This window comes from Galeopterus variegatus, unplaced genomic scaffold, assembly GCF_000696425.1.
Source record: "Galeopterus variegatus unplaced genomic scaffold, G_variegatus-3.0.2 Scaffold62, whole genome shotgun sequence".
NCBI classification, from domain to species: Eukaryota; Metazoa; Chordata; class Mammalia; order Dermoptera; family Cynocephalidae; genus Galeopterus; species Galeopterus variegatus.
In genome coordinates this window covers 387,053-411,532 of record NW_007726173.1, presented here as the reverse complement: position 1 = coordinate 411,532, position 24,480 = coordinate 387,053, and the positions used below count along the sequence as shown (strand labels likewise).

At 46.7% G+C, this 24,480-nt stretch overlaps 1 protein-coding gene across 1 annotated transcript in view; it reads right to left on the bottom strand.

Moving 5' to 3' along the window:
- Window positions 1–10,056: 10,056 nt before the first annotated feature.
- APOPT1 (apoptogenic 1, mitochondrial) overlaps window positions 10,057–24,480 on the bottom strand; it is a 33,621-nt gene continuing 19,197 nt past the window's right edge. The window contains exons 4-7 of the mRNA XM_008576671.1: window positions 22,588–22,785; window positions 21,788–21,851; window positions 13,518–13,608; window positions 10,057–10,424 (exon numbers count right to left, since the gene is read on the bottom strand). Of these exons, the coding sequence (XP_008574893.1) occupies window positions 10,307–10,424; window positions 13,518–13,608; window positions 21,788–21,851; window positions 22,588–22,785 (471 nt within the window). The 3' untranslated portion in view covers window positions 10,057–10,306. The remainder of the gene's footprint in view (window positions 10,425–13,517; window positions 13,609–21,787; window positions 21,852–22,587; window positions 22,786–24,480) is intronic.

Sequence of the window (24,480 nt, the reverse complement as noted above, 5' to 3'; positions counted from 1 at the left end):
CTTCAATGGCTCTTCAGTGGCCTCAGCATAAGCCCAAACTTCTCAAAATGGTTTTCAAGTCCCTCTGCAATTATCTTTCTTACCTCTCCATAATATACCTAGAACCGTAATAACTTCGTATAGCATACATTATACGAAGTTATACGACTAGAGACAGAAGGGAGGATGGGGTAGGGGCGGGGCTGTGTGCCCGGGGTTGGGGAGGGGGATGGGGGGCTGGTGTTTAATGGGGGCAGAGTTTCAGTTTGGGAAGATGAAAAAGTCCTGCAGATGGATGGTGGCAATGGCTCCACGTGAATGGGCTCAATGCCCCTGGACTACACACCTGAGAATGGTCACAACAGCCCATTTCACATTATGTGTATTTTACTGCACGCACACACATGCACACACGCGTGCACACGCACACCATCTGCATCCCGTTGGCCTCTGGGGCAGGAAAGAAAGTGCCAGGTGGGGTGGAGGAGCTGGCGGAAGGCGTGCTTCCTCCACAGGGGTCCTGAGAGGGACAACAAGGCCACTGCCCCCCACCGCCCTCTCCCCTCCTCTCTTGAGGAACCTTTTGCTGCTCCACCAGACGCCTGACCCTCCTGCCGGCTGTGACGACCTAGAACCCGGACAGCCATGAGGCAGGTCCCGAGTCCTCCCCAGCAGGCCTCACTGCTGAAGGTCCTGAGGAAGGTGGGTGCTGGGCACCGGTTGCACACCGCTGGGGGGGCGAACGCCACGGGAGGCCCCTCGCTGCGTGTTTAGGGACGGCAGGAAGGAGGGCTGCCTGCGTGCTGATCCCCTACACGCTGCTGCATGCGGCCGTCAGCACTGAGCAGGAGTTTACACTCGCACTGATTTCAGCAGCTGACGGAGCATGGGCGGGCTGGGGAGGCTGGCAGGCCCTGCAGGCTTCTGGGCTGGGGAGTGATGTGGTGACTCCTCGGGAGGCAAACACAGGAGGTGCCGACGGGAGTGGGGTCTAGCTGTCCGGGACAAGGCTGGCGCCGCCCCCAGGGCCATCAAGATCAGGACAGGAGCTGGCTGCCGCCTGACTCCAGGCAATTGCATGGCTGACAGAGGTGCTGCAGGCCTGGGTCCTCTCCTACTGTGACCTGCCGTGAGCTGCAGCCACATTGTCCGTAAAGTGTGAACTACTGTGTACTGTACAGCACAGCCTGGCACGCCAGATGCCCAATTAGTGACCATTAAAAGAAAAAGCAATTTGGGCCGGCCCGGTGGCGCACTGGATAGTGCGCCGCTTGGGAAGCGCGGCGGCACTCCCATCCGAGGGTTCGGATCCCATATACAGACCGGTGCCCGCTCACTGGCTGAACGAGGCACGCGAGCAACGCCGAGGCTTGCGATCCCGTTGCCGGTCCCTGGTCCGGTACGGGGGCAACACTGAGGGTTGCAATCCGTTGCCGGACACGGAAAAAAGACAAAAAGACAAAAAATAAAATAAAAATAAAAAAAAAAAAAAGAAAAAGCAATTTGTTTGTTTGCAATCAGCAACAGCAGAAAGAAAAGGGGTGAGAGGGGGCGGTCCTAGGCAGCTCCCCCCAGGAGTTGAGAAAGGGCCTGTGCGGAGCCGGGAGGGGAAGAGGTGCAGGGGCCAGTGTGGCTTCCAAGATTAGAAGGTAGAGGGCTGGCAGAATCCAGGAAGGGGTGTTTTGTTGTTTGCTTAGAGTGGGGAAGCCCAACAGGCCTGCAGGTGAGTGGGGAAGAACTGGAAGACTCTGGAGAGCAAGGGCAGACTGCTGCCACAGGCCCCAGGGCAGGAGGGGTGCAGGAGGGGCCCCTGGCAGAGGACATACCCGACGGCCAGCAGCCTCCAGTCCAGGAAGCTGAAAAGGAAGGCATATCCATTTTTTTAAACAGACTTTATGTTTTAGAGCAGTTTTAGATCCACAGAAAAATTGAGAAGTCACAGAGGTTTCCCGTACAGCCCCCAACCCCCACAGTCTCCCCATTATCAACATCCCCCACCAGAGGGTACATGTGCTAAAACTGATGAACTTACACTGACATGTCATAATAACCCAAAGACCACAGCTGACATTAGGGTTCACTCGTGGTGTGGCATATTCTGTGGGTTTGGCCAAATGTACAATGACACGTATCCACCATTAGAGTTTCATACAGAACAGTTCTGCTGCCCTGAAAATTCCCTGTGCTCCACCTGATCATCCCTCCCTCTCCTCATGCCCCTGGCCACTGCTGATAGTTTTACTGTCACCGTAGTTTTGCCTTTTCCAGAACGTCATATGGTTGGAATCATACAGCACAGAGCCTTTACAGACTGGCTTCTATCAGTTAACAATACACATTTAAGGTCCCTTTCTGTCTTCCTATCGCTCGATGACTCATTTCTTTTTACTGCTGAATAATATTCCATGGTCTGGATGTACCACGAACTGAAGGATACCTTGGCTGTTTCCAAATTTTGGCAATCGTGAACAAGGCTGCTCTAAGTATCTGGGTCAGGTTTTTCGTGTGCACACAGGTTTCTAGCTCATTTGTGTAAATACCAAGGAACGTGGCTGCTGGCTCACGTTAAGAGGGTGCTTGGTTTTATAAGCACCCGCTGGACTGTCTTCCAAGCGCCGCACCGTCCTGTGCTCCCACAGCAGTGCGTGGGAGCTCCTGCAGCTGCATGGCCTGGCGTTTCTGACAGGTGTGCAGCCACCTCCCACTGTCCTCGTTTGCATTTCCGTACTGACGTCATGTTGAGTATCTTTCCATGTACTATTTGACATCTCTGTATCTTTTTGGAGAGGTGTCTGTTCAGATCTTTTGCCCATTTTTAAATTGGGTTATTTATTTTCTTATTGTTTGGTCTCAAGAATTCTTTGTATGTTTTGGACAACAGTGGTACATTGATTGTCAAGTGACAAGCCTCGTTTGCTGAGTGGGAGTCGCCAGGACAGCCGCACATGCCGTGGAGCATCAAAAGCCCTTGGGCGCTCGCCCAGGACATGCTCTCCTCCCCGTTGTGTGACTGTCTCACTCCTGACTCCCAGCACTGGCACTTGCCTCCCAGTGGGTCTCTCAGGCGGTTTGAGGCCAACTGGGGAGGCCTCTGATGGTCAGGCCCAGAGCTTGGCTCATGGGCCCAGCCAGCCTGCTTGGATTCAGAACGAGCTAGATGTGGACTGAAATGCACGCATCCACCACCCAGGACTAAGACTCAGGTGCTACTGTGGGCATGGGCTTCATGAGGCAATCAGGTTAGTCAGGCTTCTTCTTCGGTGCAGGGAAAAGAAGCTTGAATCAAACTCATCAAGCAAATACTTAACTGAGAGCTGGAGATTGCTCTGGGGCCCAGGCACTGCATGCAACACTCCCATCTGGAATGCTGCTCCTCCGTCTCTCAGCTGTGCTTTAAGCAGGTGACTTTATCCTCAGGCAGGACTGCCACCAAATCACCAAGCTTACATCCTTGCCTTCACGACACCACACCACAGGAAGAAAGTGCAGGCTCCTTCCTCGTTGTGGCTCTAGGAAGGCCCTGGACTGGCTTTGACTGGCCGGGCTTGACCATGTGCCCAACTCTGCAGAGGTGGCAGCTTTGGCCACTCAGGAGCAACATGGGCAAGCATGGGGAGGCCTGGGCCCCCAGACGTGCCAGGCAGGCTAACGCCTGTCCTCGCTGCACTGCCACCCGCTGGCCTCGGCACTCATTTGCTGAGCAAGCGCTTCCTGAGGGGGAGGTTCTCAGAAAACAGACAAATGTCACTCACCAAAGCTGGGGTGTGGGGTGGGCTGGGGACAGGGCTGATGTATGAACAATGACGACCGCTGCATGATACAGAACAATCCCTGAGGCTTGTCCAGGCCACTAAGGCGGCACACAGCAGGACACCTATCCTGCTAGGGGAGACCCTGGAAAGTTTTTCTGGGGAGCCAAGTGTTTTAGAGGAAGCAAGAGTTTGCCAGCTGACCAGCTTGGGAGGAAGGGCACTGTGAGGGCATCCTAGGCTACACCTGAGGCTCGACAGGTGAGGCCAGGTAAGGGCACACTGGGTGCCTTCTGCGGGGAGCAAACGGAAGCTGGGGAGGGTGGCAGTGCCCGAGAAGGGCTCACATAGTTGTTTGTACGTCCCCTGAAATTTCATGTCTTAAAATTTGACTATTAAGTTCACAGAGCTATTTCCTTTCTGACACAGCAAAGAAACATTTTTATTTACTAGCACTAAGATATCATTGCTGTACATTTTGAGTGGAGATGCTTTTGCAATTGAAAGTTACAAATAAAATTAAAATCTATGATTAACTGGGAATATAAACATGAAAGTCAGATCAGTTGATTCCATAAAGTATTCTGGTGGGGATCTTCATTATGCGAGTTTTCTCCTTTACCTTAAATCCTGGTCTGGGAGCGCTTGAAGAGAGCAACAATAAGCAAAGGATAGCGTAGCCCCCGTGCCCAGCACAGAGCAGTGCTCAGCATTTGCTGGACGAATCAATGCTGACACATTTTTAACCACTCCCGCTCTCCTATTCCTTTCGAATGCTTGGAACCTACAGTCGAGGGAGAAGCCAGGTCTGCAGTCAACAGGTGGGGACTCTCAGGCCGCAGGATCCCCAAGGCCGAGGCTGCTCTGCTCAGCTCTCCTACTTGGCTGTGCAAGGCGAAGGCCGACCTGGGAATTGTTAAAAAAACACGCATAACACGGTGAAAATGCTTTAGAAATGAATGAAGGCATTGTAGCACAAAACTCAAGGGATATAATACTCCTGTGTTAAAAGTCAATTACTTTCAAATAAAATAATACAGGTATGAGGAGGTCTGAAAAGGAACCTGACAAGACTGAAGCAATCCCCAATGGGCCACACGGTAGGAAAACGTGCCCACAGCGCTGAAACACCGAACTCTACTGGTTCCCCAATCGGGGGCTTTCTGAACAGGAACCCCCAGCCTTCCCTCTGGAAAAATTAATTCTATTTTAAAAAGAAGGCCATTCCTTGGTATTCTACTCCTTTCTGTGCTGTTTCAATTTTCTAACCAGAGGCATTGTTAAATTCTACTTTAAAAATTGTCAATGGAATATGACTACTTTTATGTTTGTTTTAATAAAACAGAAAAAAGCAATGCTCATTGCAAAACAAAAAATCAGCAAACACAAAACCGTGTTATACAATTTCCCAGGAGTTGTGTGATTTCCCCATAGATCAGAAGTCTAAACTATTCCTTGCAAGTTTACAGAACAAGGAAAAGCCAGTGGATGGAACCTCCCCCAGCGTGGGAGCTTCCTGAGTGCCGGGGACACAGGCTCAGGAACCAGCCGCTTCCCTGCTGTGGAAACAGCCTAGAGGCCTCCCCAGAGACAGCTCTCAAAGCTCTGCCCTGGGAGGCACAGAGGATTAAAGCACAGGACTTGATGCCCAGGGATGCCCCTGATACAATTTCGCTTTCTTCAGAGAGCAGCGTGAGTGTGGGTACGTTGGGGATGGGGTAACAGGAAAGACCCTCTGGGACTCCACAGATGGTCCTCCGTGTTCCTGCAGCTCTAGGGCCCCGCTCTCGGATCACAACTGTGCTGGCCTTCAGGTCTCAACCTGCCCCTGTGGAGGTCTCTATGGAAAGCATTATTATTAGTCACTACAATTCCAGCATCTGTGAAGAGCTTGTGACTGCCAGACGCTGCACCTGACACTCTTCTAACCCTGCCAGGGGCTCTGCAAGGTGTGTGTTATTACAACCGAGGAGGCCGAGGCCTGGGGGCAGACTTTGCCAATATATGATTAGTATTAAATAACAAGGATGTCCCACTGTCGCTGACCTGAGCCAGCCCAGGTGAGTCCCCTGCACTTCTGATGGCCCGACCCAGTTCCTTTATTTGGGTGAATATGAACAGTTAAAAAATCAATGTCTAAAACCATCACCCAACACAAAGAGGGAGGAAGAGACTCAACTTTATTTTACCTTTTAATGCAAAAACGAGAAGCATTAAAAATATTTAGAATTTTATCAAACAAACATTTTGTGGGGAAAGCAGTATAAATCACATCATTGAAATAACCTTTATTTTGTAAATATTTAAAAGTCCACAGAAATACTTTATGTGAATATGGCTGAGAAATAAAAATATCTTAACCTAATTTTTAAAAAAACAAGCTTATAAATTTTAGGATCAAAATAACTTTAATTACAATTCACTTGCATTTATTTGTGACCTAAACTTTTACCACAATCATTTAATCTTAAATGTTTAAGAACCCAAAAAAAGAGAAAAATAGTGCTGTTGTTTCATGTTATTTGCTTAGAACACTTAAGAAGCTAGCAACACAGTTAACACCAAGAATCAAATTAAACATTTGGCATTAAATAAAATTATTAAAGGACAACATATAGGTTACGGAGATTACAACATTTAGGTCTTCAGTTACTAAAAATACTGACAGTCCCTAATACCTATTGCATAATTTTTGTCGGGTAGAAACATCTTGAGGATACCACAAGGGACTGCATGGACATGTGGATCCGGGTGTTTTTCTACTGATTCCTAAACAGTGGAGCCATGTGCATGGGGGCTGGGGGCTCCGGGCTGGGCCTCTGTTTATCCTTATCTTACTGAGGACCTCAACGCATCCAAAACTCCTACTTCATCCCCTAGCCCAGGACATTGCCACTGTGTGTCATTGCCCCTTCTGAGAGCTTTCAAGACACCTTTATTTTCACAACTTTTACTTTACAAAGAACCACTGAGGCTTTCCTGTCTGAGTGTAGAGTGCGTGTTTGCTTTCAGCTCGACTGTAGGTTGGCTTCAGAGATGGCACCCTAGTGCTGAAGCGGCTGCACGTCCAGGAGGGTGAAGACCTCAAGTCTGCATGGCACCCTTAACTCTCTGCCTGCCCTGCCCCAGACGAGGACTGACCGAGGCCCAGCCCACCCGTGGGAAGGCAGCAGCTCACTGCAGGTGGACAGAGATTCATGGTCCCTGACTGAGAGCTGGGGCATTGAGGTCCTCTGGCTTTGGGGCTTTCCCAGCCACAGGGACCTGCGCAGTCTCTTTCCAGAGGTCTCTGGCTTCTAACAGCTACCTGCCCCACTCTCGACCAGTACTACCTGGAGTAAGTTTCTCTTCCTTGAAACCTCAAAAAGCCTGACTCTGGGGCCGAGCCCGTGGCGCACTTGGGAGAGTGCGGTGCTGGGCTCCCGCCGCGGGTTCGGATCCTGTATAGGGATGGCCAGTGCGCTCTCAGCGCTCACTGGCTGAGCACGGTGCAGCCAGTCTCAAAAAAGGACAAAAAAAAAAAAAAGAAAAAAGAAAAAAAGCCTGACTCTGGGAGCCCTGAGGATTTTAAGGAGGTCAGTTATGACATGTGATACAAGTAGCTACAGTTAGCAAAGGTTCTTGAGCAATGCAAACAATTGCACCGGCTCACCAAGCCCCAGCGGCAGGGCAGAACTCCCTTGCTCTGTGATCCTGCAGTCTTCGATGCCGGGCCACCAACTCTGGGACAGAATGACTTCAACATCTTTGAGTGTAATTCAGGATACCCCTGTTTGAAAAGGTCCTTTATTAAGAGCACACCCTGGGTGTTCATTCAACAGCCCCACAGGTTACAAAACACACTGTATCTTCTCCCTATGCCTATGTAGATAGCTAATGTGTCCTTATCTTTAACAGTGTGTGATGATGCACGCATGTACACTGGAGTTCATGCACCTGAAAAATGCATTTCCTTCCAGACGATCCACTTGTTTCATGCTGGTTACTGTGAAAAGTCACCCTCAAACTCCCTCAGGATTGCTGTGCAAAGAGAGTTAGACATGCTATACATTCCAGTGTCACATTACCTGGAGAGAAGATAACCTTTAAATGATCTTTAAGTCAGTCAGTAAATCTGATGTGATGAGAGGACTGAAAGCTAGAAGACAGTCTGTGCCCTGGCACCTGAACCCTGCCGCCCGCTTCTGCTTCCACTCCCTGCATACACTTGGTCACACCTTCTGGCAACAGGCCAAGGAACTGTGTCTAGCAGAGGCGGCCACATGAATGAGTCAGCGCTGCATTGTTTCTGTGAAACTCGTGCTTGACACTGTTTGGTGCATGCCCCTGGTCTCTGGGACCCCTTGTTGAAACTCGGGTGTAAAGGATTGAGCTGAGGGGACTTTTTACCTCAGACACACACAGGGTGACGAGGTTCTGACACTCACCTTCATCCAGTCAAATGGCTGACAATGGCCTTGGAGATCACCTTTGGTGGCAGCAGCTCATTTATTTATTTTTATTTATCTATTTTTAATTTTTTTTTTCTTAAATGACAGGTAAGGGGATCTTAACCCTTGACTTGGTGTTATCAGCACCACACTCTCCAAGTGAGCCAACCGGCCATCCCTATATAGGGATCTGAACCTGTGGCCTTGGTGTTATCAGCACCACACTCTCCTGAGTGAGCCCTGGGCTGGCCCCTCATTTATTTTTTTTTTAAAACTAGTCAAGTGCAGTAGTGAGGAGAGGGAAGAGAACAGAACACAGACTCAGATCTGCAAGTGACTGTGAACAACCGAGAACTCACTGTCTTCAGCCCAGCCTGGGGCAGCAGTTTCCAAGCCACAGGACAAATTCAGTCTTACAGCTTTACTGTAAAGCCTCACTTTGGAATAAAAACTCTTTGCCAAGAGCAGCTTCTCAGGACACACCTCCCAGCAGGCCCTGGCTCTGTTGCTGAGGCAGGCATATTCCCCTCTGCAAGCCGTGACCCCCATGCCACACAGCTCCAGGACGCACTGTAAACAGAGCCTCACCATTTCATAACCACAGAGCCCTATTTCAAATGATGCTGATTTTAAAAGCTTTTAAAAAGAAGAGGGAGAGTGGTGCAGAGAGGTCTCTTCCAGGTCACGGGAAGCCTGGGCCCTGGTTACTTATCTTTTTTTTTTTTTTTTTTTTTTGGTGGCTGGCTGGTCTAGAAATCTGAACCCTTGACCTTGGTGTTGTGCTCACCACACTCTAAACAACTGAGCAAACCAGCCAGCCCCCCTGGTCCTCTAAACTCACGGGTGCAGAGTTTACCTGTGAGAGTAAACACCATACTCAGGAAGGCTCAGCCTGCCCTGGACTAGGAGGGCTAGTGTCCACTATGGCAAGTATCGAGAACCAGTCTCAGGTCTTTCCACCTGGTATCATTGGGCCTTAACCCCCCACTCCAGCTGGTTCCCAGGTTAAGTATGGCTAAACTGAGTAATTGTGAATGGCCACTAGGTCACACCCTGGTGCTCCCGCCTGGACTCGGGAGCATGGGCCATCTTCTCACAGCTGGCAGGAATGTGAGCTGTGGCTGGGGAGAAAGTCCATAAGGGCTGGCCTCAGGGTGTGTGCTTTCAAGCAACTGCCTATAGAGACAGGGCAGATTCTCCACAACCGGTATGAAAGCAAACCCAGGGACTATGAAAAGGACTAGGGGAGGCAAAATAAACAAATAATAACAAGTGACTAAAGAAAAAGAAATAAAAGAAGAGGAACAGAATCCCCTGACAAGCTGCTGGGGAGAGCCTGGCAGCTGAGGTTCGCCGCTGAGACTGAGCAGCTGCACTTGTTTTCCTGCTGGCCGGTGCAGGGATGGAACCCTGGGCCTTGTGACACCAGCACCACGCTGTGACCAGCTCAGCTGACTGGCCGGCTTGCACTTGCTTTTAAGTCTGCACTGGTTCGCGTTTCAGGACAACTGTGGTCTAGTGAGGGCCCAGACCCTCAACAACTCATGGCTAACCAGTCATGCTGTGGGCAGCAGCAACACTGAGCCAGCCTGCAGTTCACTCGGCAGCCAGCTTCCAAATTATCCCTGACATCAGAGTCAAATTTTTTTTTTTTTTTTTTTAAAGATGACCGGTAAGGGGATCTCAACCCTTGGCTTGGTGTTGTCAGCACCACGCTCAGCCAGTGAGCAAACCGGCCATCCCTATATGGGATCCGAACCCGTGGCCTTGGTGTTATCAGCACCGCACTCTCCCGAGTGAGCCACGGGCCGGCCCAGAGTCAAATTTTTTCAAGTGAAACTTTATTGATATTTTTATATTGTTCTATTTCATACTGGTATAATTCAAAACACAGGAAGTGGGCACACATTGCTTGAGCTTTAATACCACGTCATGATAACGAGCCAGCTTGGAATCCACAGTCAGGAGGGTACCAGATGGCCCCGAGAACACAGGACCACGCTCCCCTGGTTCCAGCCTGCCCTGAACACAGGCCGAGGGCCCCCATGAGAAGATGTGGGGCTTGGGATCACTTAGTTTTTTAGGGCCCTTGTAAAATGAGCTCCTATAACCCTCCACTTCTCATGGTAACCTCTGGGTGGGGCAGAGTCAGGGTGACTCCTCATTGCTTATCTTCTTTTGTTTCAGTCTAAGCTTGTTCCAAATCCTCTCCAGGGCCACTTTTCCCATGAAGAAGGTGATGGCAAAATTACGCTTGTACCAGTCTCTGTGGAGAAACAGGAAAAGCACATGTGACATGGTGACAGGGACAAGGCCTGTTGCCCACAGTCTGGAGACAACTCCCAGCCAAAGGCAAGTTCATCTGGCCAGTCCTCCGCCCTCATCAAACTAAACGATCCGATCCACGGAAGTCTTCTCCCTCTCCCAGCTGGGCTTGCGTGGGGCTGAGGAAGGCTCACTTGGGGTGTGCCTGGTGCGCCCCTCCCCCGCCTTCTCCTGCTCCTCCTCTGGTTTTTGCTAAAGGACTCCAAAACAGTCCTGAGCCCCTGGAAGCCTGGGCCTCCCTGAGTCCGGTGGATTCGTGGAGAGAGACAATTGTGGAGTGATGGGGGCGTGACCACTTAGCAAAGGGGCTGGCAGGCTCTGGAGGGAATATGGGGGCTTTGGCACCTCATTTGCATAAGAAGTACAAGACAAAAGTGCTCTGTTGTGAGAAGCTAATTTATCACAAGTGCCAACATCACAAAGCTCCATATCTTCTTTTTCTAGATGATCTGAGCTTTTGTGTAAGTTGTGTCTCTAAAGAGATATTTCCAGAGCTTTTCATACAAATATTGGGATGGAGTTCACACAGCCATGGATTCACTTGCCTGTGAGTTACTCTACAGAATATGCCAAAACTTGCAAATTAACCCCATTGTTGGCAGTTTCAAATTGGACAGGCAAGGCTTGGAAAGTTTCCACACGGGAATGTGCATATTCCAGACAGCGCTAAGCCCTTGGAGGCCGAAATGCCAACAAATACCAGGCTTTTCAGCCTAATGAGCTAATGAGTGATTGTGGAACTTCTGTTCCGGACTGGACTCAAATAGTTTATTGGATCTCATTATAGAAGGACAGAGAATAACCAAGTGCTCAAAAGAAGCAATAACAAGAGCTAAAGCGGCTTGTTCTCTGCAGCCTTTGCACGTCTGGATAGAAAAGCCTGCTCTACGTGAGAATGATCTTCACGTGTCTATCCACTTAAGTGATGCTACAAATGAGAAACAGTGCCCCGAGTAAGCAAGCTTCCAGGAAAACAAAACTGGTATCCCTCTGGGATTAAAGTTCTTACATTCGACCAGCTGCCACAAAAATAAAATAAAATAAAATGCATTTAAAAAAAGATAAAGTTCTTACAGTATTAAGGAAAAGCCAGATTCTGCTTCACTAATGCAGATGCCCTGATTCGATAATGTGTGGGTGACAGCAAACTAAGCTTTTCCTATTTCCAAGGGAACGAGGGACGGGAGGCAGTGGGGGACACAGAAAAGGCAGCCTCAGGCTTCTCCACGGCCTGGTCTTGGGCAAGGCTGGCCCTCGTGCTCTGAGTGCCGCACAGTGAACACCGAGTCTACACGACATCACACATGGTACAAACAAGCTGTGTGTTCCTGTCAGACACCAAAGGTCCAGAGAAATACAGTTAACACTCGCTTGACTGAATAACTTAACTAGTTCAGAGTAATACACAACAGCCCTAGAAATGGAACCCAGATGTCATGGACTGGTCCCTCCTGAGCTCACCTAGTCTCGGCTTTCAGCAACATTCTAGAGGATCTGGCCTCAGCTGCCTCACGTGACTGTCACTGTTCTCTTTTACAGCAAATCTCAACACCACACCCACTTCACTCGTAAAAACAGGCTATTCTGTATCTGTAACCAGCTAAAACCTTTTTAAAAACACATAACCACAATGCTATCATTGCATCTGATAAAATGAACAATAATTTATTAATACAAGCTAATATACAGTCACTGTTCAATTTCCTCTACCTGTTCGAAATATCTTTTTATAGGTGGTTTGTCTGAATCAGGATCCAAACAAAGTCTAGACACTGCACAAAGTCTCTTTTAATCTATAATAGTTCCCCCCTCTTTGTTGTTGTTGTTGTTATTCTAGTTACTCGTCAAAGAAACTGGATCATTTGCTTATAACATTTCCAACATTTGGGTTTGGTTGACTGTATGTTCTACGACTGGACCCCCCATGCACACACCCCTTTTACCTTCTCCTGTAATTTGGTGCTCAGATTTGGAGGCCTGACTACATGGAAACCCCCTTTTCTGTAAGAACACCTCACAGCTGGTGGTATGCACTTCCTCCGTGCACACAGAAGCCCCCACTCCATGGTGTGGACACACGTGGGGCTCCAGGAGTGCCAGCCTGACCATCCATTAGGAGTGGATAACTGCTGCCCAGATCCATCATGTCATTAGGAAAATGGTCACTGCCAATTCTACCGCTCTTTCTGCATCCGCTGTCTTCTACAAAGAAAAATGCTCCTTCACCTCATGACCCTGAAATACGGTTGGTACAGGAAAGGCATGGAGGCCACCTACTCTCCGGATTCTTTCCTTTCATTTATCAGTTTTCAGAACAAGTTGGTGGCTTAGCCCTATCCAGAGGTGGGGGTATGTATATTTGACATCTTTTTAATCCACTGTGGTCACTTTTCTTTGTGAGGCCTAAATGGCTTCATCTTTGGCCTATGGGAGCCCCTTCCAGTTGGTTCCTGTGCTGTTCTCAGGGGGCTCCAGTGATCCCCGTCAGCCTCCTGCTTTCAGCCAGGTGTCTCGACGACTCCTGTGCTTCTCCTGCTCCGACTGTGGCTTCTCTGAGGAAGAACACTACACAGACGTGCTTAGAGCTCGCCCGTGGCTGACTCCCGTCAGCCTCCTGCTTTCAGCCAGGTGTCTCGACGACTCCTGTGCTTCTCCTGCTCCGACCGTGGCTTCTCTGAGGAAGAACACTACACAGACGTGCTTAGAGCTCGCCCGTGGCTGACCGGGTAGCTTAGTTGGTTAGAGCGTGGTATTATAACACCACAGTCAAGGGCTTAGATCCCCATATTGGCCAGCTGCCAAAACAAAAACAAAAACCCCACCCTAGGTACTAGGAGTGACAAAGGCTATGAGAGGTTGCCATGCAAATAACTTGACACAGTCAATTTTATTTAAGTGTAAAAACAAAGTTGATAAAGTCATGCAACTTCTACCTTTGATATAAACACGAATGTCATTAAATTCAGGCAAGAAAATAACCCTACCCAATCTGTATGTGACATTCAATTTTTTTGGAAAAAAAGTAAAGACCTACCTGTTATAATACATGTGCTTCTGAAAATTTTTACTTAAAAATTCCTTGTAGAAGTCAGCCATTTCTTCTGCATTCAGTGTTGCTTTCTGACCTGAAAGTTAATTTCAACTTAAACATTAAGACTGAAGGGGAAGGAATCAATGAAAAAATCTGTCAGAGCTAATAAACGGGTTTAGCAAGCTTGCAGGACACAAGATCAATATACAAATATCAATTGTACTTCTATACACTAGCTATGAACAATCTGAAAATGAAATTAAGAAAACAATTCCATTTACTATAGCATCTAATGAAAGATTTAGGAATAAATTTGAGAAAGGACATATAAGACCTGTACGCTGAAAACTTGTAAAACGTAGTGGAGAGAAATGAAAGATCTAAATAAATGGAATGACAATCCATGTTTATTGTATGGAAGATTCAATACTTCCCAGCTGGCTTTTTTTATTTTTTTTTGCAGAAACTAACAAACTTATGCTAAAACTTATATGGAAATGCAAACAACCTCAACAGCCAAAACAATCTTAAAAAAGAACAAAGCTGGAAGACTCACACTTCTCCATTTCAAAAATTACCACAAAGCTCCAGTAATCAAGAAAGTGGGGTGCTGGCACAAGGACAGGCACACAGATCAGTGAAACAGAACTTAAGGTCCAGAAGTAAACCCAAACATTTATGGGCAAGTGACTTTCAACAAGGATGTCAAGACAATTCAGTTGGGATCATTTCAACGAATGGTGCTGGGACAACTGGATATCCACAAAAGAACAAGTTGAAGCCCTACCTCACACCATAAACAAAAATTAACTCAAAATGGATCCAAGACCTAAGCATAAGAGCTAAAACTGTAAAGCTCTTAAAATAAACAGATGCAAATCTTCATCACCCTGCATTAGGCAATAAAATTAACTCAAAATGGATCCAAGACCTAAGCATAAGAGCTAAAACTGTAAAGCTCTTAAAAAAAACAGATGCAAATCTTCATCACCCTGCATTAGGCAATATTTTTTAGATATGACACTTAAACCTTCTCCTGCTCCGACCGTGGCTTCTCTGAGGAAGAACACTACACAGACGTGCTTAGAGCTCGCCCGTGGCTGGCCAGGTAGCTTAGTTGGTTAGAGCGTGGTATTATAACACCACAGTCAAGGGCTTAGATCCCCATATTGGCCAGCTGCCAAAACAAAAACACAGATAAACCGGTCTTTGTCAAAATTAAAAACTTTTGTGCTTCAAAGGGCACCATCAAGAAAGTAAAAAGACAACCTACAGAATGGGAGAAAATATTTGCAAACCATCTATCTAATAAGGGTCTAGTGTCCAGAATATGTTAAGAACTCATATCTCAGCAATAAAAAGACAAATAACCCAACTTAAAAATGGGCAAAGAATTTGAATAGACATATTTCCAAAGAATATATACAAATAATGAAAAAGCACATGAAAAGATGCTGAACATCATTAGAGAAATCCAAATAAAAAAGACAATGAGGTGCCACTTCACACCCACTAGGATGGCTATAATCAAATACATAATAACATGTGTTGGTGAGGATGTGGAGAAACTGGAACTCTAATGCACTGCTGGTGGGAATGTAAACGGTGCAGCCACTTTGGAAAACAGCTTGGCAGTTCCTCAAAAAAGTTAAACATCAAGTTATCATAAGACCCATGCAGTATCAGAAAGATATTTGGTCTTTGTCCCAGGTTCCTGGCACAGAGCTACTAAAACTCTTGGAATTTCCTGAGTGATGAGGGTGACAGGAGCTTCTTTTGTTCTAATGAGGTGACTCTTGTGCTCCTGGATAGCTTCAGGATGGGGGCTGGTCTCTGAAAAGACCAAGCCTTGATTAGAAGCTTAAAACTTTCAGCCCTACCCCCCAACCTCTAGGGAGAGGGAGGGGCTAAAGATGGAGCCTATCACCAATGACCAATGACTTAATTAACCATGCCTATCTAATGAAGCCTCCATAAAAAAAACCCCCAAACTATGGGGTTCAGAGAACTTCTGGGTTGGTAAATACATCAAGGAGCTGGGTGGATGGAGCACCCAGAGAGGGCATGAAGCTCGACGCCACCCCCATACCTTGCCCTATGCACCTCTCCCATCTGCCTCTTCCTGAGTAGTATCCTTTATAATAAACCAATAAGAGCAAATAAAGTGTTTTCCTGATTTCTGTGATCTGTTATAGAAAATTATCAAATCTTCAGAAAGGGTCATAGGAACCTCCAATTTATAGCCCATCAGTAAGAAGTAGCCTGGGAATTGCAATTGGCATCTCAAGTGGGGGTGGTCTTGGGGACTGAACCCTTTAACTTGTGGGATCTGATGCTAGGGAGATAGTGTCAGAACTGAGTTGAACTGCCAGACACTATGTATTTGGTGTCAGGAGGGAAAAAACCCTCTCAACCCTGCAACTCCACGTATATAAACATGATTGTTCACAGCAGCATAACTCATAATAGTAAAAAAGTGGAAACAATCCAAATGTCCATCCACTGATGAATGGAAAAAGAAAATTTGGTATATCCATACAATGGAATATTATTTAGCCATAAAAAGGAATCTCTAAAGTACTGATACATGCTAAGACACGGATGAACCTTGAAAACATTAGGAACTTAAGTGAAAGAAGGCAGACACAAAAGACCACATATTGTATGATTCCACTTACCTGGAAATGTTCAGAGCAGGCAAAGCCATAGAGACAGAAAGATTAGTGCCTGCCAGGGGATGGGGGAGGAGGGAATTGAAACTGACTAATGGGTAAGGGGATTCTTTTTGGGGTGATGAAAATGTTCAGGAATTAGATAGTGGTGATCTTGAGGATACTAAAAACCACTGAATTATACACTTTAAAAGGGCGAATTTTATAATATGTGAATTATATTTCAGTAAAGAAAAAAGACTCAAGAGTGAAAAAAAGTATCTGCCTTTATCATTAGACTCTAATGATTACAGTGTAGCTCATTGTCTTCACAACTGATTCAGACACAGGTGTATATCTATACATGTGCATAATGTGTGATGCTGCTATGGTTTCAAAGTCTCCTCCACAACTTGTTAAAATTAAATGCTATTGTAACAGTATTAAGAGGTGGGACTTTTCAGAGGTGACGCTGTTATCCCAGGAATGGGTTCTTGATAAAAAGGATGAGTTTAGTCCGATTTCCTCTCTGTCTTTCAAGATCACTTGCCCTTCCACCTTCTGTCATGGGATGAAGCAGCAAGAAGGCCCTCACTAGATGCCCAGCAAATGCTGGCGCCATGCTCTTGAACTTCTCAGTCTCCAGAACCATTAGTCAAATATATTTCTTTCTTTTTTTTTTTTTTTAAATCCAGCTTATAAGCCCCAGGCCATGAACAGGAACCATGATCCCTTGCAAGAGCCCAGTTCCTGCACTTCCAGAGCACCCCATGCAGAGGCAGAAGGCCCCACTCTGACTCCTTCCCTGGGCGCCTGGTCCACTCACCTCGCCCTGTAGACGCCGCCTCCACCAGGGCGCAGACCAGGTGGCACAGTGGATGCTGGTGCTCCGCTTGCTGGGAAGCTTAGGGAAGCACAGGCAGAGCTGGGAAGGTGACCCAGGGCCTATTCCACACAGGAGGGGAGTGTTTGGCCAACCCTTCACTCACGCAGATGGCTGTGCTCTCTGTTCTGGCACCTGAACAGAAGGCAATCTAACTCCACACCCCCTGCTCTGCTTTCAATCTCAGCTCTGCCATTTACTAACTCTGCAGTTGTGGGCCATTTAGTTTATCTTCTGTGTCCTGGCTCACCCACCAAGTCCCAGTGACTAGCATCATACCCGGTACCTGTTACCTCCAATAAATGCACGCATGAGTGAATGCACACATGAATGAATGCACACCAAGCAGGCAAAAGCAGGGGCAGCTGGCTACCTGAGGAAGGGAGTGAAGCCAAAGGCCCTGAGGGAGGGGACATGTGAGCTGTGGGCCAGGATGGGCAGGAAGAGCAGATGAAGGGGGTGGAGAGCACAGAGGTGGCTGAGGCCAGTGGATGAGGAGGGGACAAGCAGGCCAGAAATCGGGGGTCCAAGGAACCAGGCTCCAGCTTCAGGCAGAGGCATGAACGCGGCCCTGGAAGTGGCCACATCTCTGTGGTGTCAAGTTGGGTTTCTGACCAGTCCTTTCGGGGAGAAGCGTGTGTGCACCCCCAAGGTGGCATCCCGTGCCATCTTTCATGGCCTCTCATCACCACAGGAAGAGCTGAAGAGGTAAGAAAGCTGACCCTCCGAGTGGCAGCAGCAGGCACAGCAGCTCCACTCCCACTGATGGGGGCCACGCTCTGTTCCTAACTGGTTGGGTGGCCTAGAACTGTGACTTCTCTGTGCCTTGCTTTCCTCAGCCCAAGCATTTGGCCACGACAGCACACCCTCCCCAGGCTGCCTTGAGTCTGAGTTCTAGTCAGTGTGGCAGGAGGGCCAGAGCCTGACACCAAAGCTCCCACTTGTAACAGCTGCTGTTCCAGCAGCTGAGGGAGAGGCTGGGTGGCAGAGGCAGGCCGAGCTTGCCGACACTGACTCCCCTGCCACAGCCACCTTGCCCAAACACCCCAGGTCAACGCTCAGCCTAAAGAAGACATGCCAGAGATGTGTGTTAAGTCATTCACGGTCCACACCTGTGGACACTGCAGTTCATTACTGCACATAACACCAAGTCAAGAGAGAGGTGAACAATCTAATTCACTAAAACCAAGTACTGACGTAAAGTAAATCCATCCTGAAGGCATACTTTTTTTCCACTGCATAAACCCTTGCAATAAAAGAAATTAGAGGAAAGAATTCTCCCGCAGTACTGCTGACCCTACACATGAGATTCAATTCTGGGACAGGCAGAACTGAAATCATAGTATTCTGCTTTTTGCACTTGAAATCAATAATTTTTCTATGTTGCTGCAGAAAATGCCAGTGACCATCCGGTGAGTGGGCGGGCCACCATAGCCTTATCTAATCAGCTCCTTTTGGATACTTCGATATCTTCCATCCTTTTGCAATTAAGGACTATGCTGCATGGAACACACAGCTGACCTCTTCCCACCCTTTCCTCTAATTCTTTCATGGTCATCATTTTCCTGCTTCTTGGCACAGGTGTAACATGTGTAGCTAAATCCTCCTAGAAAGGGGCTGGGAATTTCGTGCTGCCAGTAATCATCAGTGTAACTCCACTCACTGAAACCCCCATGAATCCAGTACGCATGAAATGGTGTCCTGTTGCTTAAGATGCACGGTAAAATTTAGAGTTTGAGCGACCTTTTCTTCTTGTAGTCACGCTATTTGTCTATAGGTGTGGTGTTATTTCTGCAGTTTGCCGTGGCTCTTCCTAAAGTCCAGAGTGCCCAGGCCATCTCTGCTGCAAGCACTCACCCTCTGCCCTGCATGGTTTACTGCCCTGTTTGCTGGACACTGACCCCTTTGTCTGCCCTGCACTCTGGGCCTCCTTCCTCCATCCCACGTTTCCATGGCAGCAGCTCATTCAACACAACACCCCCCTCTGCCTCAGGCCACCTACTTTCTTGAACGAGGGAGGGATAAACTGGGAGGCAGAGGGAGCCGGTCTACGGCAAGAGAAGCATGAAACAGGGCAGAGAGAAGTTCAGCCTCCAGGAGGAAGGAGGAGCCTGGGATGGTGCCGGCGTCTGAGCGCAGGCTGCACTTGGGGTCCAGCTCCACTGCCCTGGCCTGAGCTCCTCAGCACCTGCTCAGCGAACCCTCCTCCTAGAAAGTCCGCTCACAAGGAGCGTGAACTAGCACAGGGTCCTCAGTTGTTTCGTGCCCGCTGCTCTCCCTTTCCTGTCAGGCTGAGGAATTAGCATTCCTCCAGGTAACAGAGTCAATTTCATTCTGTTAGACCTTCTACAACTAGGAGCTGTGCATTTAACTCTCTAACCCATAAATAATTGATTTTTGGCCCATTTGGAACATATTTGTATGGCAGAGGGGAATGAATCTGAAGTTATTCTTTGGGGCCAAGAGTAATTAGTTTCTCCAACATCATTTATTAAACACACTCCCTCTTCCCTCAGTTCTGGGGGACCTCTGTACTCATGTATTAAGCACATCTATGAATGGATGTGTGTTCTGGCCCTCCAAGGTGACATGCCTGTCAACCCACCCCCATTTCAGGCTCTGAGCCTGGTAACTGTTTACAAAGCTGCCAGAGCAGGCAGCTCCGTTCAGGTTTCCTTTCCTCCATTCATTCTGTCCTGTTTTATTACCAAATTAATTTTAATATCTGACTTAAGGGCAGCCATTCAATAGTAGAATTCTGTGATATTAATAAGACTCAAAACAACCTCTCCCATCTGTCAAGGCAGTGGCTAGTCCCCACAGCATGATACATCCTGATCCCACCTGACACTGATGACATACTTGCAGACACAGCACCCATGGAGTGTGCATACGCACACACACACATGGCCAGCACAGCATGGAATGAGCCGGGAGCCACTGTGGCGGGCTGAGGTCCAGCAGGCCCTTGGAATCAGACCCTAGGTGGGAATCTAGGCCCCACCACTTCCTCACTGTGGAACCTTAGTTAAGGAACTTGCGCTTAGTAAGCCTCAGGTTTCTCGTCTGTAAGATGGAGAGACAATAGTAGCCACTTCATTCGGTTACTGTGGGAAAACAGGTGATGCATATGAAGGACTCAGCACAGCACCCAGCACACAGGCAGCACCAAGCAGTGAGCTGTTATTCTCATCTTACTTTAGGACGCAGCACTGGCCCCTGCTCCTACCCTCTGAGACCCCACCCCTGTGTGGCCCATGCAGCAGTCAGCAAATAGCAAATGACAGGGGCCTGGCCCCAGGTTACTCTAGCTCCCCCGCACTTTACGCTAAACAGACCCAGGCAAGGCTGAGTGGCAGGGACAGTGACAGCACTTCAGCCCAAGGACATTCTGATTTTCCATCGGAATAACGTTTGATAGTAGACATTTATTTAACAAACTATGAAATGTTATTAAGGCCTAACATCAACACCAAGAGAAAATGATTATAGGCTATTTTGAGCACTAGACTTTCTGTCCAAAAAGAAATGACTGCACAGCAGGTAGGAGCTGAACGCTGTCTGGTTTCCCTGGTGCATCAAGTGCACAGCCTGGCGGGGAAGACCCAAAACAGGTGAGAGGGGAGGCATGGGGCAGGGCAGGCCAGGCAGGCCTCCTACTCAGAGGAGGAGCGTGGCTGTCCTTCCGCAGTCATGGGGAGTCTCAGAACTAAGCTGAGCAGCGACTGTCTAATATGCATTTTGGGTAGAACAGTCTGGCTACAGCACAAAGAATGGATTTAAAGCAGGGATGGATAAATTACACCCTACAGGCCAAATCTGTTCCGCTGCCTGTTTTAATAAAAAACATTTTATTGGAATACAGTCAAGCCCATTTGTTTCTATACGTGGGTACTTCTAAAAGTTCATGGAAAAACAGAATTAAAAGGTAATAGGAATCTTTCCATGAACTTTTGAAGACCCTCATATTTTCTACAGCTGCTTCCACACTACAACAGCAGAGTCGAGTAGCTGCAGAGACCACAAAGGCTAAGCTATTTGTTATCTAGCCCTTTACAGAAAAAGTTCGGCAACCTCTGATTTAAAGAGTAGAGGCCAGGGAACCAATAAGAAGTTACTGCAATTGGCAGAGAATTAACAAGGGCCTGAACTAGAGTGATATTCGAAGGCCAGGGAGCAGCAGCAGGGTGGAGAAACGCTCCAGAGGTGAAACTGGAGGAGGTCTGAAGGGGTGAGAGAGCTGCCTGGAGGACGGCTCTGGCTTCTGGCTCCAGTGGGACCATGAACGGAGACCAGGAATCCAGGAAGAGGAGCTGGTGTGGAAGAGGGAGAGGCTGCAGAGGCCTGGGACTTCAGGATATAAGCCTAAAGGTCAGAGATTAGTCACTGATGAGAATCACCTAAAATCCTGAGACGGTGTGATGTCATCCAAAGAGAGAAGAGGGCCCGGGACTCATAACTGATGCTTGGGGGCTACCAGTGGTGAGGGGCATGTGAAAGGAGAGAAGCCCAGGAGGCAAATGAGGAAAACATGAGAACAGGAGGCAGCCAGGGATGCAGTGAGGGGCGGAAAAGCCCTGCTGGGGACGGCGGTGTGCCCCATAGCACCTGCCTCAAGGAAGGCCCACCGACCCCTGAACCTGGACTCTCTCCCCTTCATTCGACCTCCCCTCTCTCTACCTTCTCATGTACGTGCTCAAACCAAAACAATGTTAGAAAAAAAGAGCAAATGTACTAACCTGATTCAGCTCTCAGTGCTAGGCCTTTAGCTTTTAGTCTTGAGTGAATAAATTCTTCTTTTTCCTAAAAGAAGATGACCGTCAGAACTCCCTTTCCCCATCTTTCCATTTTTCCTTGCAAAGGGCACAGTTCACAGTATTCTGAAGTCTGTAAATGAACTCCTGAGAAACAGCCCAGCTCAAAACATGTTTTTTTTTCGCCCAAACCCCTTTCAAACCATCAGAATTTGGTTAAAAGTTTCATGCCCGAAATAGGATTTGAAAACAAGATGTTCAATAAACTTAGGAGGCACTGTTTGTTTATAAATTCACAAAATAAAATTATAAAATCCAGAAAATAAAATTTGATTTAGCCCACCCAAATGGATAAATAAAGTTTAAATGTTTTTCTTTTGAATTAGAATATTTATACTTCTTTCTCATATGCTTTGTTCAGAAGTATGCTGTTAAGAATTTTGAATTCTCAGGAAGCACGATAACACATCACAGAAACCTGTAATTTCACAAACACACACATGTAAAACATGTACTTTTAATTCTGGCTCTGTTCCTCACTCCACTCCACTTCTTGAAAGTCTCAAGATCTGTGATTCCATGAATGACCAATGTTTCTTACACACAGTTGCATATTGGTTGGAAAAATTATACGCATATACAAACGCACATAGAGAGATGGGGGGGAGACAAAAGGAGGAACTGAGGCTACCAAATGACAGAAAGACAAAGCAAATACCAAAGGCTGAGCACCCCCAAGTGGCCAACTGCATTATTTCTCATTCTGATCAAAAACCTAAACTTACCTTCCTAAAGGTCAGATTCTGGTTTGCCCAAAACTGTTGATTCCATTCTTGTGTTTCTTGTCTTAATTCTCTAAGCTTTTGTTCTAATGGTGATTCATTTTCAGGGATGTAAAAGTGAACAGGTCGAAGATTTGAATACTTATCTGGGGGTCCTATCCAATCATGGCAAGATTTCCTTGGAGGGCAGAATCTTGAGACCTTTAACAAAATAAAAAGGATTAACATAATACTAAACGAATCCCTAGTATTATAAAAATCAACAATCTGGATTTACTAAAGTTCCTCATTAGCTACCTCTTTTTAAGACTACAATGTGCCCAGGGTGTTTCCAAATTAAAAGAACTGTAATAAATATTAATAACACTAACACCATATCAAACATGTTCAACAAATGGTGCTGAAATAATCTGACATCCTAATGCAAATATAAATGAATAAATAAGAATCCCAATCTGTATCTTGCACCACATATAAAATTTAAGTGGGCTGGCCAGTTCACTCAGTTGGTTAGAGCATGGTGTTATAATACCAAGGTCAAGGGCTTGGAGCCCCGTACCAGCCAGCTGCTCCTCCCCATGCCCCTGGCAAAAAAAAATTAACTTAAGATGAATCACAGACCTGAACATAAAACATAAAACTATAAAAACTTCTAAAATTTTGCAACCTTAGATTAGGCAAAGATTTCTTAGATATGACATCAAAAGAACAATCCATAAAACAGAAAATAGACGAATTGGACATCACCAAATTTAAAATCTGCTTTTCTAAAAGCACTACTAAGAAAATGAAAAGAAAAGCCACAGTGTAGGGGAAAATATATGCAAATCTGAAAAAGAGCTTATTCCCAGAAAATATAAAGAGCTCTCAAAATTCGATAACAAGAAAACAGACAACCCAATTTAAAAATGGGAAAAATATTTGAATAAAAATTTCATCAAAGGGGCCGGCCCATGGCTCACTTGGGAGAGTGTGGTGCGGATAACACCAAGGCCATGGGTTTGCTCACTGGGTGAGCGTGGTGCTGACAACACCAAGTCAAGGGTTAAGATCCCCTTACTGGTCATCTTTAAAAAAAAAAAAAAAATTTCACCAAAGAATAGATACAGATGCCAAACACATGAAAACATGCTCAACACTGTTAGTCATTAGGGAAATGCAAATCAAAACCACAATGAGATACACTGTACCTGTAAGAATGACTAAAACAAAAACAATTGACAATACCGAGTGCTGTCAAGGATGTAAAACAGTTAAGATCTTGTAAACTGTTGGTGGGAATGCAAAATGGTACACAACCACTTTGAAAAAAGGTTGGCAATCCATAACAAAGTTAAACATACAAACAAGCAACTCCACTCCTAGGCATTTATCCAAGAGGACTGAAAATATATGTTCACATAAAAACCTGTGTGTGAGACACTCCTATTCAACATAGTGTTGGAAGTACTAGCCAGAGCAATCAGAGAAGAGAAGGAAATAAAGGGCATCCAGGTTGGAAAAGATGAAGTCAAACTGTCCCTGTTTGCAGATGACATGATCCTATATATCAAACAGCCTAAAGACTCTACAAAATAACTCTTGGAGGTGATAAATGAGTTCAGCACAGTAGCAGGATACAAAATCAACACACAAAATCAGTAGCATTTCTATTCTCCAATAGTGAACATGCAGAAAGAGAAATCAAGAAAGCCTGCCCATTTACAGTAGCCACCAAAAAGATTAAATACTTAGGAACTGAGTTAACCAAGGATGTGAAAAATCTCTATAATGAGAACTACAAACCACGGCTGAGAGAAATTAGAGAGGATACAAGAAGATGGAAAGATATCCCATGCTCTTGGATTGGAAGAATCAACATAGTGAAAATGTCCATACTACCCAAAGTGATATACA